This window comes from Pogonomyrmex barbatus, unplaced genomic scaffold (assembly GCF_055798465.1).
Source record: "Pogonomyrmex barbatus isolate J1 unplaced genomic scaffold, ASM5579846v1 scaffold1, whole genome shotgun sequence".
Taxonomy (NCBI): domain Eukaryota; kingdom Metazoa; phylum Arthropoda; class Insecta; order Hymenoptera; family Formicidae; genus Pogonomyrmex; species Pogonomyrmex barbatus.
In genome coordinates this window covers 26,054,379-26,069,103 of record NW_028297098.1, presented here as the reverse complement: position 1 = coordinate 26,069,103, position 14,725 = coordinate 26,054,379, and the positions used below count along the sequence as shown (strand labels likewise).

At 40.4% G+C, this 14,725-nt stretch overlaps 1 protein-coding gene across 11 annotated transcripts in view; it reads right to left on the bottom strand.

The window, feature by feature from the left end:
• Window positions 1–14,725, bottom strand: part of Lim1 (LIM homeobox 1) — a 44,094-nt gene that overhangs the window by 22,633 nt on the left and 6,736 nt on the right. For 9 of the 11 annotated variants that reach the window (XM_011647055.3, XM_089085183.1, XM_089085150.1 and 6 more), the window contains one exon: window positions 5,411–5,600. In XM_011647055.3, the coding sequence (XP_011645357.1) occupies window positions 5,411–5,600 (190 nt within the window). Of the gene's footprint in view, window positions 1–5,410; window positions 5,641–13,219; window positions 14,714–14,725 lie in introns of those variants that run through there. The other 2 variants (XM_011647084.2, XM_025219605.2) reach the window with 2 other exon arrangements.

The following is a 14,725-nucleotide window of genomic DNA, read 5'->3' as shown; positions in this document are numbered from 1 at the left end:
AAGTAAAAGCTTTATTTCATTTGAACAAGATAATTTTATTGATAATTGAAGTTAAATTCCCAAATTGTGTATTAAAAACACAGAAAAAAATTAATCTTAAATTAAGACAAATTCTCATATATAAATAAGAATATTATAATCTTTTTAAAAATTTTAATCTTGATTTGACTAAATTTGTGCATTTAATGCAAGTATTATTTTTGCTCAATCCAAGAAAAAATTTTTCTAAAAAAATTATAATATTCTCGCTTACATATGAGAATATATAGTTTTAATTTAATTTTTTTTTTGTGAAGATCGCAAATTAAACAAGATCCTTATCTCTCCTCGTGCACGTACATGTATGTGCAATTCCTAAAATAACATTTCCGTCATCCTCATTGCGCTTATTGCACAGAACGCTACACAGAACCGTTGCGGAATCGCGACGGTTCGCACGCGTGTCGCGATCGACGAAAGGAGAAAAAAGAGGAGTCGCAAGTTGCGCCTCAAGTTGCGTCCCACCGCGTTATTTAGCACCCTCGTAAAACACTAACACAGCCTGCGCAATATTTCCGTCGGTTACCGTCGACGCGCCGTTACGTAAAGTAACTTTGTGTCCTCGAGGCAAACTGCTGGACCCGCCGAGTACCAGACGGGAGTACCTTTCATTCAATCGACGTGCGCGCGTCGCTTCGTTAGCGGAAAAATATATGTTAATTGCGAGAACAGAGTCGTGCACAACGTACGTAACATCGTGTGGCACACGTAACGATCCGTGTAACGATCGAGGCAATCATCGGCAACACGCCGGCGATGATACCGTCGGTATATCAATGACTTATCAACGACGAGCTCGCGATTCTCTATTTATTTCTGCCGTAGACCAGTCGAGCTTGTTATTATCTCACCTAAATCAGATTAACAATCAGATTACATCAAGAGTTAATTGAAGTGAAAAGGTAAGCGAGTTTAAAAAAAAAATGCAGGGTTCGACGGATAAGTGATTAATAGAGGTAATAAAGGATAAAGGATAAACATTATTATTTATATTTTAGTTCTGCTAACGCGTATATAAAAAAGTTCCTCGAGTTGAAAGATTCACTAATCGAAGAATTAAGCGAAATAATAACAAAGAAAATAATCAAAAATCCATGAATAAATGTTATCCCAACTTTCGTAAACTTGCACAACCAAGTCAGTTATATTGCTCTTAAAATTTGTTTAAATAATAAAGAGGAAATAATATTAACAAGGCGCAGCGAAAAATAAATTAAAGTATATTGTCTTCTCAAGTGGATGTATCAAAGTTCACATCGTGGACTTTGCGATTAACATCTTAAATCCTAAATCCTAAATCCATCCTCTCGGATCGGGAGGAGGATACCGTTAATGAAGCATGGCGATAAATCTACGAAATCTGAAGAAGAGTTGAAAATCTAATACGAATGGTGTAATTTAGCACTTTCATAAATAGTCAAGACCGACTTTCCGAGTGCCACAGGTAGAAATCGATAACGTCCATGGAGCAGCGCCGTCTTGCGCAACCCTGTCGTCGGCCATTGAATTATTCATTCATTAATTTTCGGTAGCTGTCCGCGCCAGAAGATCGGCGAATGAGCGGCGACACTCTCGTCTCCTCGTCTCTCCTCCTCGCGCAGAGTCCCGAGCGGTTGCCGGCCGCACACGGGTGACACAGTGCGGACTCGCTCCGGTAATGTTTTCATCAGCATTTCGGCCGTCCAGGAATGGCGGACCATATTTTAAGGTAATAATTTTCGCCGCGGTCGATGGCCCGGCGCGGCGCAATGTGGCGTGGCGTGGCGCAGCGGCGTCGAAAACGGGGACACATCGGCTCCTTTGATCGTGCCCGAAGGGGCCCGTCGAGGGCCACGCCACGGGGCCATTATCGACCTTTAAGGACCTTGCTGCGACTCTTGTGGAGACCGGTTACCATAACCGCACGTATAACCGCTCGCTACGCCGGGAGGAAGAGGACTTTCCAGAGGTGTTATGGAATTCCCCGAGCGCGTCCTCCGGCTCTGGCCGAGCTTCGTATTTTTCCGCGCTCCGTTGACGTTGATCGTCCTTGGGCAACCCGCGTACTTGTGCACCCGACGATACTCATTAAATAATTCTGATTTGATGATTCAGTCATCCCATCCAAATTAGAATCTCGTGGAAGATAGAGAAGAGACAGAAGATTTCATCTCCGAGATTTCATTTTCGCGTATTACTCGTAAAAGTCGAATGCCTGCCTCTGTTTTAACTGAATATCGCTTCTACGTCATGTCACGTGTTTCTTCAAGTACATACGGTTTGTATGCGTTATTAATTTATCGCGGTTCTCGATTATTCCGATTTGCAAATCCGGCGAATTAGTAGGGAGAACGTGGGAATCGCGCGTCTCACGGTCACGACGCTTTTTCCACCGCGGCGTCGCGATCGACTGATGAATTTTTCATCGGGTCGGGAGATGCAAAGTAGCTGCCTGGTAAAAAGTATACAACACGTTCGTTATACATTCGTACATTCGTGTCCATACGTATCAGAGAGACGCCCCCTTCCTCGCCGACCCCCGCGCCGATCCGCGCAGCGGCGCGGTTCCCGCCGGTCACAAAGGGGATCGTTCATCACTTCCAGAAGTCACGAAAGAAGCGAGCACCTCTCCGCTCAGCCGGGGCCGCGTCCGGGAACGCGGCGATTTTGTTTGCAAACGATCCCGGCATGCCCGGCTACCGCAGGAAAGTGCCGCCGCGAAATTGAATTCGCCACAGCGGCGCGGCGAACTCGCCATTTTTCGCCTTGACTAATCGATACGGTGATATCATAGTTCGCCACCCACGTGGAACGGCGAGGATCGTAGGACGCGACAGATCCACGGCGGCGTGGCGTAGCGCGGTGTGGTGTGGCGTGGCGTAGCGTGGCGTGGCGTGGCATCGCGAATAATGGAGACCGGTTGCGGCGACATCGACTTTTTGAGTTATAAACGGCTGAGAAAACTAATTATATTTTGCTACAATCCCGCCCGCCGTTTTAATGCCGGTTTAAATTGAGCTTCAAATTGAGCTTCAAAGACAAGTCGCGCTGTATATAATAATAATTTAACGATGCTAATATTGTACATTGACACTTATAATAATTTACAATCGAAATCATGAATTACAAATAATATCAATAATATGGATGGTAATAATTCAGGATAATGTTACACTTGCGTGTTACGGAATATATTATCATAAATTTGTGTAAAATTAGAAATGCACGGTGGAAGGAACCGCGGCGGTCGCGATACGAAAAATCGACGCTGCGACGATAAGTTATTATTCCCTCGCTAATTTTACAGGCGCGCGATGGGCGTAGAGGTACAAAGCAACCGCCGAAAAGCAATTTGCTCTAGTCTGGTGTCTGAATTAATCACCCGGCCATACTGCCGAGCCGTTTAAATCGCTTCTATGCGCGACGATCATTAATTCAAATCACTAGGTTGAACTACTTTTCCTTCCGGCGAACTTCCGACAACACGGGAGAAGCTTAAGAACCTCCCGAGCGTGATTCGACTTCTGACTTAAAGTCAAGCCGCCGGTAATCCGCGTTTCGAAAATTCCTCCGTGCACGCATTTCAACGAGTCCCGTTGCATACGAGATTCGCCATGGACTCGTCGATATGCGCTCGTGTTTTTCCGAGATACGCAAAAAACGAAAACACGCGTCGCGCTGCAAGTTTACAAGTTTTCGGCGCGTTGTCGTTCGTTTATTCACGACGGTTTCGCATTTGCGCATCGCTGACAAAAGCGAACGGGAATCTCTATCCTGAAGATCAGGTCGAGCGAACACCGGCGCGCCGGTGTTGCTCGATGAGAGAAACGCCAAGGCCTCCGCGGCGCACCGCGGAGAGATCTCTTTTTCTCTCTCGGAATCGCGCCGATCCGTCGCTTAATCACGCAAAAACATCGATCTTTCCCCGCGTGATTCACCGCCGTCGTGATAGATCGTAGAACGGGAAGATCGTAGGCTGCTGGATGGGCTCGGGAAAGGTGCCAGAACGGCACCGGGAGATCATCGCTCGATATCGCGCGGACCTGCGAAAGCCGGCGAGAAAAAAAATACGGGGCACAACTTTGAAATTTTTATCATCGTATCATAAATATGCTATGCGCCATATGTATGAACCACGCATAAATCGACGTTTTTAAGATGTACTTCTGATCGTAGCAATAGCATAGTAAGAAGGATAGTCGGCGCATCTATATTCATCGATGCATATGTATACATGCAGATCGTGAGCGTGAGCTCTAATTATACACGCGGTATTTAATAATACCACTTGACGATAATAATAATTTCCTATTTGTGTAAATAATTAATTTCTAATAATCATCACTCATTTAGAGCGCTTTAAGAAAATATAGTGGTAACATCGATGTTTTGCGAAGAGTAGATTTAAAAACTTGTTTCTTAAATGGAAAGATAATTCTATTAGACGTCAATCAATTTTTCCCCTCTCAACATTGACAGTCTTTATTTCTTCGCGTCAGAAAACACGTTGCTTATGTCAACAAGCGATTTTATTAGAAATTATGATTAACTTGTTCCATATCAATTGTTATTAACTTTTATTTTTTCAAAGATAATTATGAGTCGAAAAGATCCCTCCGGTGAGACTTTAAACATATTCACACGAATCGAAATTTTTACTCTTACTTTTGACCTTAACTTTAAGATTTATAGATTCTAGAGAATTGTGCTAGAATGTTTATTTTATACTGAATTTCTACTTTGCATCTGGAATAAATATCAACAATATACAATACATAAACAACAATTTTCTACTTCGAGATTCAAATTGGAGTTTTTGGCTATCTTCAATAGAATTTTGTGATTTTGAATACGCAGAAAGAACAGCAAATCTAAAAATTTGGCTAAATACAAAAAATAATTTTGGAAGCCCAACAAAATTTGGTAATGTTTAAATTGATTGCTACATAAAAAAATTAGTTTGAAATAAAAAAAAAATTTCATATATAAGCAAGAATATTATAATCTTAAAGTTTTAATCTTGATTTGATTGAATTTGTATTAATGTAAACATTACTTTTGCTCAATTTAAAATAAAAATTTTCTATATATGAAGATTATACATAATATTATAAGAATATATAATTTTGATTTAAAACATTTTTGCGATACAATGCTTTTATTATGATGCTTAAGCATCCTATAATAATTTTGATGATCCAATAACATTATTTTTAAATTTATATCTGAAATTTTTGGATTCGCCAGTAAAACTGGCCTCTCCGCGTAAGAATTGTAAATATGAAATAACACTAAAAGTCGATTTTTTTTTTGTAAAAAGGGATGTAAAAATCCTAATTGAGGTTAAAAGTAGAGTAAAAATTTGGATTCGAGTGTATATGCTGCCACTTACCTGAAGAAGTCGTTTCTGCAGAAGAGCTTCGCCTCCCTGGAGAAGCACTTGTCCTGCAACGCGGTTCTGCAGTCGAAACAGCGCACGCACTCGACGTGCCATGCACGGTCCAAAACGTTCAGCAGGTACTGATCCATTATCGGTTTCTCGCATCCTGCACATGACAGGAGCATCGCCAGACCGCGTCTCCCTGTTGAAATTAAAAGAGAATACATTACGCACTTCCATCCCCTTGAATCTTAACGACGTGACATTTCGGTCCGTAACAAACTTACTCAATATCCTCCTTTTTTCCTTCCTTTTTTTTTTATCCCTCTTTCTCCCTTCGTTTCGGTCTTTTCAAAGATGAAACGCGCGAATCTTTTTGCGCTCCGTCAAACGACTCGATCTGATACATCCAATTTGAAAATTTCAATTTGAAATTTGACGAAATATTAACGCACGGTTATTAATGCACGCGTAGCGGACACAAATGTTACGTCATTGGTTCCGGGCAAAGCTTAAATTAATATTGGTTCTGCACGCAATGTTGAACATTTCGCTGTAAATATGCGCTACGCATTCCGCGTAACGCAACGCCGGCTTTACGCGATTTAATGTAATCGTGGATGCATCGCGCGATTCAAATCGCGACGCGCGCGAGCGTTTGCGTTTATATTCGCCGAGAATATTCTCTTTCCTTTCCTTCGAACCGGTACAATCGTGCGCTCTCTAACGCCAAAAGAATTAAATATAACGCTCGCAACGTTATCGTCGCCTTTGCGACACGCGCGTATTTATTTATAAATACTAATTTCCGGCTCGTTTTCGACACGGCCATCGAGTAATTATCACAATGGAAACTCGATCGGAATTACGCGCGAAATTATCCGCAATGAGTCGAATTAAAGTCACATGCAGATACGCAAAGTAAGCGCGCGTAGCGATGATTTGTTAAAAAAAAGAAGGGAAAAAAAGGGGGGGAGGAGAAATGGCTTATTAATTAATCGCGCTGCGAGCATCGATCGAAATGACGCCTTTCGAGCGTGCCGCGGGTTTTATTTAGAAAGAAGATTAAGCGCTTTCATTGTAGGAGCGCGCGTGCATAACGAGGCGTGCATTGTACTGGGCTTTTTTGTATATTCGACGGTTAAATCGCCGTACGATCTGGTTGACACAGCCCAGACCGGTGGAAAAATACAACAATGCGACATAATCGCCGTACTAATCACGTAAAGTGGCAACTAATCCGATCCGCGAGAAAAAAATTTCCGTTTTTACGAGCTGTGATAAGATTGATGACGGAAGTCGCGTGTTCCTTTCAAGTTTCGCGGATTCTCTGATGAATTTGGGGCGGACGATTCCTTGAAGGAATCTCGACAGCATACCGCGCGCCTCCGCAGAGCCTCCACTTTCATTGAACCCAGTCTGATATTCCTATCTTCTCTTTTTGCTGCTACCAAAAATGCAATAATTTTTTTTACCCGTAATTCAAATCAATTTTATATAATTTTATATATAAATTATTTAATTATATATTTTATTATATAATTAAAAGACATTTGAAGTGAAATATATAATTTTCAAATGAAAGAAAGTTGATAAATGCAGATGTTGATAAATGCGATGACAAACAACGGAATATTGAAACATCTTTTTAATCAAAGTATAAACCTCGTTAAATGTACAATATGAATGAATAATTATTGAGCCGGGACAATCACAAATATAGTTTCCATTAATAGCACAAAGCTTATAATATTTAACATCTGAAAATATCTACATTAATTGTACATATATAACTTTTTATCTTAATTCAGACCAAACGCAACCGTATTTTGTTTTAATTGTATTATACGTTGTTACATTGATATCACACTACATTATATTCGAAAAATCAACAAAGCAATCTTAGTTTCTTGTCAATTTAATAATTTTCCTTTACAAATATATTTTATTTAAACATTAAGACTGTAATAACTATTTTTACTTTAATTGCAAATAAACCGATATGAATAGATTGAAAGTTAAATATTGATAATCGACCTGAATAAAAAATTTTTCACTGAACAACTCTCTAAATTTGTCAAGGAAAAACGCACATTTTCTGCTGCACCCTTGCATACATATATTATTCATCGTTAATATAACAATAGCGATTAAATATATCAAAAATTACCGAGCGCTAATTGAGGTTTCAATTACCGGACATCGCTCGGTAATTTAAACATGGCAATTTGAACCATGTAAAATATCGCCGCGGTTAAAATGTTTGCGTTACAGTCGTCGAATGGTCAGTTGAAATTTCACCATTTTGGACTGCGTCGTGATTGCCCAGTGAACAATTACTCCTTCTGGTTGGCAAGCAAAAAAAAAAGGGGAGAATTTCGAGCGTCTCGCGACGGGGTACCGCGACCATAAATCCCGCGGCACTTAAACAAAAAGCCGCGGATTATTGCATCGACGAATTTAACGATCGCACTTCGGCATTTATAGTTGCGCAATCTTTCATCTGACTAATTTCGCGGCCGCTTTTTCGCGCGCCTTCCGCGGTAAATAATTATAATTCGTCGTTAATTAACATTCGTGAACGAGACTGCTCTTTCGTCCTTTGCTCTCTTTCTCTTTCTCCCTCTTTCTCCTTTCTCTTTGTATTTTTCTCTCTTTTTCTTTCGCTCTACCATTATCCCTTTTCCTTTTCTTCCCTCCGTTCGCCCTCTCGCGGAAGTTTTTATCGCCATCATTGAGACCCACGGAATTCACCCTCCTCTTCCTTTTTTTCCGCGGTTTCCGCCAATGGGCGGAGTCCCTCTGCCTGGCTGGCAGGGTTGTCAACCTAGCAACCCTCCTCCCACCCTTAAGATCTGACCTTGCGCATCTCATCCCTCTCGCGGAAGAGCGAGAAAGGCAAGGGTGGTAAAACGGCATCGGCGTAGTCCGTGAACGTTCGCAAGTTAACTTTGAGATCGTAAACTATTCCGCGTAATCAACTCGCATGCATCTCAATGTTGATGTTTTAAAGCGAATGTTTTTGATTTGACAAGAAAAATCTAGTGGATGATACAAATCTTAACGAAAAGAATTTAGATTCAACAAAATTTAAAATTTAAGGAAAAAAATTTATTTAATTAATAAATAATTTCGCAATTATCGCTCTTAAAATTCCTGTTTCTGAAGTTATTCCATATATTGTTTCAAAAGTAACAATTAAATTTTAACAAAGTATACAAAGAGATTGAGTTATAAAAAAAATAGAACTATTAATGTCATAAGCGCTAAAATTGTTTAGCAAATTATAGCTTGTGTAATATTATTTATATATATTTTTTAATTCTATCAATTGAGTTCAAATTTCCATAATGTCTGTAGATATAAAATTTCCAAAGTTATATCATTAATAAACATAGAATGACAGAAAAAAATCGAAATTGTGGATTTGACAATCAATCGCGTATGGTAATTTCAAAAAATTCTATTACAACAATTAAGATTAAAATACGTTTTTAAATTAATAATGTATATTAATAATATATATAAAACTAGAGTTGGTCCTTTAATCGTTGTGATGATTATATAGTTGTTTAAGGTTATTTTTAGGAAACGAAATTATGGCCGTACGTTCAAGCAGTAAATTGTTATCTAATCGCAAAATCAATAACATAAATTAAGGTAACACGTTTAAGAACTAATCTCGCGTATAAATACCACGTAGAATTCCAGATATTATCGTGTAACGATAACTTAAATGCTTGAATAACGGTCTTAACGAATAAAACACATACAAAATGTCCATGCATGGATCAAAGCCGATTAAAATAAAATGCTCAAACAAGACTATTCTCAGCAGAGGAATTAAAAAATGAATATTTAAAACAATCAATAAACCCTCTTTAACACGAAATACTAAAAATATCTCAATTTATATATATAATACAACAAAAAAATTGTAAGAGAGCAGTAAAAAGAAATAAAAATTTTTTGTTTCTTACTTTTGCATCTTACTTACTTCTTACTTTTGCTTCTTACTTTTACTTCAACATAAAATAGATTTGTAAAATTATTTTTAGCTAAAATATTTCTTTGTTCACTATATAAATATCGAAATGTCTGTCACATATACGATCTCGTGTATTAATAAACAACAAACTTCATGTGATTCTCTTTAACCGGAAAAAGTGAGAGATAGGAAACCATCGATAGACCTAGTTAGTTGAATCGCATAAACCAGATTAGGATTAGTAAGACGTGAGATGAAAATCCTGTTGATCCAGCGACATCGCATTGCTTAATCCGATTTTTTCCGGCTGGACGTCACTGCTCACGTCATGCCGAATCTCATTTTGTATCAGCGGACGAGACTTTATCGAGACGTCTTTATTCCAAGTGCCAGAACCGTCTTTATCATAAATGACGTCATAGAATAGTATGATAGAATAGTATGATAGAAGAAACAGAAATTTTTAATGTAATATTAACGACTATTTGTTATTATTACAAAATAGAAGGTATAAGAAGATAGTTCATATTATTTAACTGGATACGAAATATAAAATAATTCAGGCCACCAATCAAAATAATCTAATGTTAAGACACATGGAAAAAAAAGAAATAATAAAAATTTGAAAAAAAATATTCATAGATTATTTCTCGATTATATTTATATCTAATTTATACTCACTTAAAGATTTTTAAAGACAGTTTTATGATTCATCAACAGAAATGAAAGTCCAAAGTTTCACCGGCAATACAAAATCTGTCCGATTTGTCAGATTTGAAACTAACGTTAGAATAACCAGAAACTTCGCGCATAATTTCTAATGCAATCGCATTTGACGATCACCCCAATTCATATTTACGCAGAAATATACGTAAGAAATAAATACCCTTACGTGTGTGCAACCCCACTCTCGCATATATATTTCGACATGCGCGTTCTCATCCCCGAACTTGCGGTTGCCGACGACGTGGAGGGGTTGAAGTAGGAGAACGAATTTCAGCGAATTATCTTAATCAGTCTAAGATCGCCTACGTCAGGTGCATCCAGACTCGGCAAACCACTATCGCGACGAAATTACTATTTTCCGAGAGTCTCGCCGGCGGCGAATCGATTTGCCGATTTTGGTGAATCAGAGATCAGCGAGACACAAGAAAAAAAAGAAGTGGAATATTCGAAAAACTCAAGAAGATAGAACTCTCTAAGTTACCTCGTTAATTGTGTTTAATTGCCTAAGATTAGTTGTGAGATAATGAGAGTTTTTCGCGATCCGTGAAAGGAGAATTTGAAGATATATTCTCACTGATTTTGGTATCAATTTAAACTGAATGATTAGTATCTTTTTATTCTTTCTAACGAAATTGATGACTAATGCAATAAAAATGAATGGAATTAGTTGAAGAGTTTATGTAATAAGTCATGTAATGCCGATGGCAAAGAAAATACTTTAAGAATTATGAAAATATATAAGAGATAATTTTCAGTGTTTGATTCATCAATTTATTGATTATATTTAAATTCGTTAACTGATTGATTCTTTGACTGATTTTTTTATCATTTCATGTTTGAAAATATTTTTATTCATATAAATCTTTTTAAGATACATAAAAGAGTATAAATTCGCATGGAAAAGAAATATAAATTTTTCACGCAAACTGAAGCTAAAATTATAGAAAAAAGTAACTAAATATTTCATGTCATTTAAATGTAATTACATTTAATAATTTTCATTTCATCACTACATATTATTACGGAAATCTCTTGTATATCAAATAAGAATTATGTATAATCGCGCAAAACATCTTAGGAAAAATAATTAATCAAAACTCATTTTTCGTAGCGGACGCATGTTTCCTGTCTCTCACGTGCAATTTCAAACTAATTATGTCTGATCATACTCACTTTTACTACTAGATTAATATTCGAGTAATCCACATACGGCTTGTTTAAAAATATAAATAAAACTTTGCGTGACACATACAAAATTGTACCACTCGCTTTCGCACATGTGACAGACTTCACCGAAGCGGGATTTAAATACATTAACATACTTTAAAAACTTTCCTGCCTTCCCCTGTACCTTACGGATAACTTCGGGCGCAAGTCTATCGTGTAAAGACACCTCCCCACACGTCATTTCGATCCGCGCAATTGCGATGTAGCGAGCGGAAAAAAAGTGCGTCGCTCCTTCGATCGTAGCATAGATTTGCATGCATAACGTCGCGGGATTGCATTCTCTATCGAGCAGTTCATTGACTTGTGATCTATTCGTGCGTGCAGCTTCTCACGCGTGACGTTTCTTTCGCAGCGAGAGAGAAAGAGAGAGAGAGAGAGAGAGAGAGAGAGAGAGAGAGAGAGATGGGACAGGGGAAGGAAAGAAGAGAGAGAGATTCACGCCCCTCGCGAGATTGATCGAAATGGCACGACGCTCTCGCGAACGGCAACGCGCGAAAATGAGCGGAAAAATCGTCCACAAAAGTTTCGCATACAGCAACAGGTACTTTGCGGCAACGCACCTTAGCACCGAGAACTCTCGCGAAGAAACCGGCGACTCGCGTAAAGTCGTTTTAATTAATAGAACGCCGCGATTCTAGAAAATACGGTCGAACTTTTCGATGTTGTGAGATCGATAAAGGGATAAATCGAAATTTATGGAAATTTTAAAAGGCATTCTATATCATCCGAGTTATATGTATGCGTATGTGCGAACTTCGGACCTGGTCAATGTCTAAAAGAGAAATGTGAAAAGTACACTGAGCAATATAGAATTAGAAATTAATGAAGCGAAGGGAATTAATATTGCAAGGAAGAAGTTATTAATTAATTTCTTCTTTCTTCGAGAAAAATCTTAGGGACGTGAATCGATTGTCTGTCTAAAAGATATGTATTTCAAAGAGGGTTTGACTTCAACAAGGCTGATCCTGTCTGACGCGTCGCGTACGAAGATCCTGCACGGTTCTCTGGTGCGTTAGGCATGACATTGGTCTGATGTTGCGCTATAAGGGATATGTTGTTTTAGAATTGCATAAAAAGGTCACGCAATTTACCTGCGTAAAATAAGAAAATTGCGGATACTCAAAAAAAAATGGATTTAAAAAATGCTCGACAGAAATTGTAATATATAAGTTATACAAGAGATTTAGAGAATAGATAAATATATTGTCACGATCTTGTAACCGATATGTTTCAAAAAATTACTATTGTACTTATATTCTAAGATATTTGTGAGAGAAATCGTTGATTTTCAAACTATCGCGTAATTCTTGTTATTCACATATTAACAGTTGATATTTTCAGAAGATCTTTTATACAGAAAACTTGACCAATATCCATTTTTATCCATGCAAATTAACTGTAATTTCGGTTTAATTTATTTTTTATGTCTTTTTAATTTTAAGAATTAGGAAAAAATAAAGAATAAATTAAACCGAGATTAAAGTTAATCTATTCTAAAAGCTAGTCTATCTTAACAGAGAAATAGATATAAAGCTATCAACAACTATTAACTTTCCGTGAAAAAGAAGTGGATTTGAAACATATTATATTGGGATTTGCAATCGTGGAATGGTAACTATATAATGGTAACTATGTAATGGTAACTATATAAAATTTTCGTATAATTCAGAGCAGCGGCAGCAGTCCCATAGGTATCGTGTGAGTAACCATGTGTCAACACTTACTCGCGAACGACCTTTCGGCTTCTAAATCTAACTCCGAGTAATCTCCCGAGAGAGCAGCGTGCGCGTGAAAGGATGTCGTGCGCAGCGAGACCCATTTACGGGGCCCGAAGGTATAACGACTACTACGTAAACGACGCGTTTTCACATGCTTCTTACCTATGTTACAAGCCTGGGTGACGGGCAGGGGTGCGCAGCAACGCCCGCCAAGGGCCGTGACCCTTATCCGGGGGGTACCAACCCCCCCGGGGCCCCCTCCCCCGCCCCCGGCGCCCCCGTAGCCCTCCACCTCCCCAGCCGCGACCGCGGCCACCCCTGCCCCCACTCCCTCGCCGGGCCCGGGTCCACCACCAGGCCCACCTTCGACGGGCCCGTATCGGCCGAACGGTCCCGAGGGCCCCAGTGCACCCACTTTTACTGCGTTGTTATCCCAACGGCCGTTAAATCGCACTTCTCACACTTTCCCCCCCAATGCCAGTAATGTGCCAGCGTTTACTTCAACTTCCTTCCGCGGCACTCACTGCAAAATTTTCCGTCGTGCTTGACTTCCGCGTGTTTGTTCCTTACACCCCCTCGCGGCGCGGCACTCCTCGCGGTGAACTCCTCGTGTGCGACCACCTCGTCCCGTCGTCCACGAAGAAGAAGAGTTGTCACCCTCGAACTCTGGCGCATACGTTCTTTCAGCTGTCGTTCTGAGAGCACCTTGTCCTCATTGCGATCTGCTCGCTTTCTCGTTTGACTTCTTTAATGTCTCTTCCGGAATACCAGAGAGATACCAATACTCCTCCGTTTACGATTTTACGTCGAGTATCTTACACACAATCATGACGTCGCTCGTTTGAAGTATCGTGCGCGATACTCGAACGCGCGATGAATGATCTTGATTTTTTTGTATTGAGAATCGCTTCTTTGTTTAGAATGGTTTAGCATGAAAGAATGAACCTCGGACTTTGTCCGAACATCGAGTGATCTCTCGCTCGACCTCGCGGTAGATCGTTTCTCCGTTTCGTCGAGCGTGCCGGCGAATCGATCCCGAAGATGACAGACAACGGCGCGTCGTGCTTACGTCGCGTTTGTTTCGTGCACTCCCGGTGCGGTCGCGAGTGTTAGTCGGTGGTGACTTCTGGATCGGCGCGCTAGCCGCTGGCCAATGACGCTTTCTTTCTTTCTTTCTTTCCTACTATCTCTCTCCCTGTCTATCTCGAGGGGGGACCGGAGATGCCGGCGTACAGGCGCGATACGTCACGTCACGGCAGCGGCGGAGCGAACACGACGATGACGCGAGCACGCTCGCCTCGAGTTCGCCAGCCAACTGGCTGCACCTGCGGTGTCTGCGAGCGTCCCCCTCTTCGTCTCAGCTGGAGTTGCTCCAGGACTCGCGCAACTGACGTGGTGGCAGCTACGCCCATTGGCCACGACCACCGTGGTGGCCGTGGCACGACGGCGTCGGATTGGTTGGCGACGGGAGACACGGGCGTAGCCAAGCTGGAGCGCCGCCAGACATGGCCGTGGAATGGCTGCGGAGTTGCGTTCGCTTGCGAGAGGCGCTTCCGTCGTTGCTACTGCTGCTTCTGCCGCCGTTGCTGCCGCTGGCTGGCTGCTGTTGTTACTGGAAATAGGCTGGTGGTGCTGCTGTTGCCGCCGCCGCCGCCGCCGCCGCCGCCG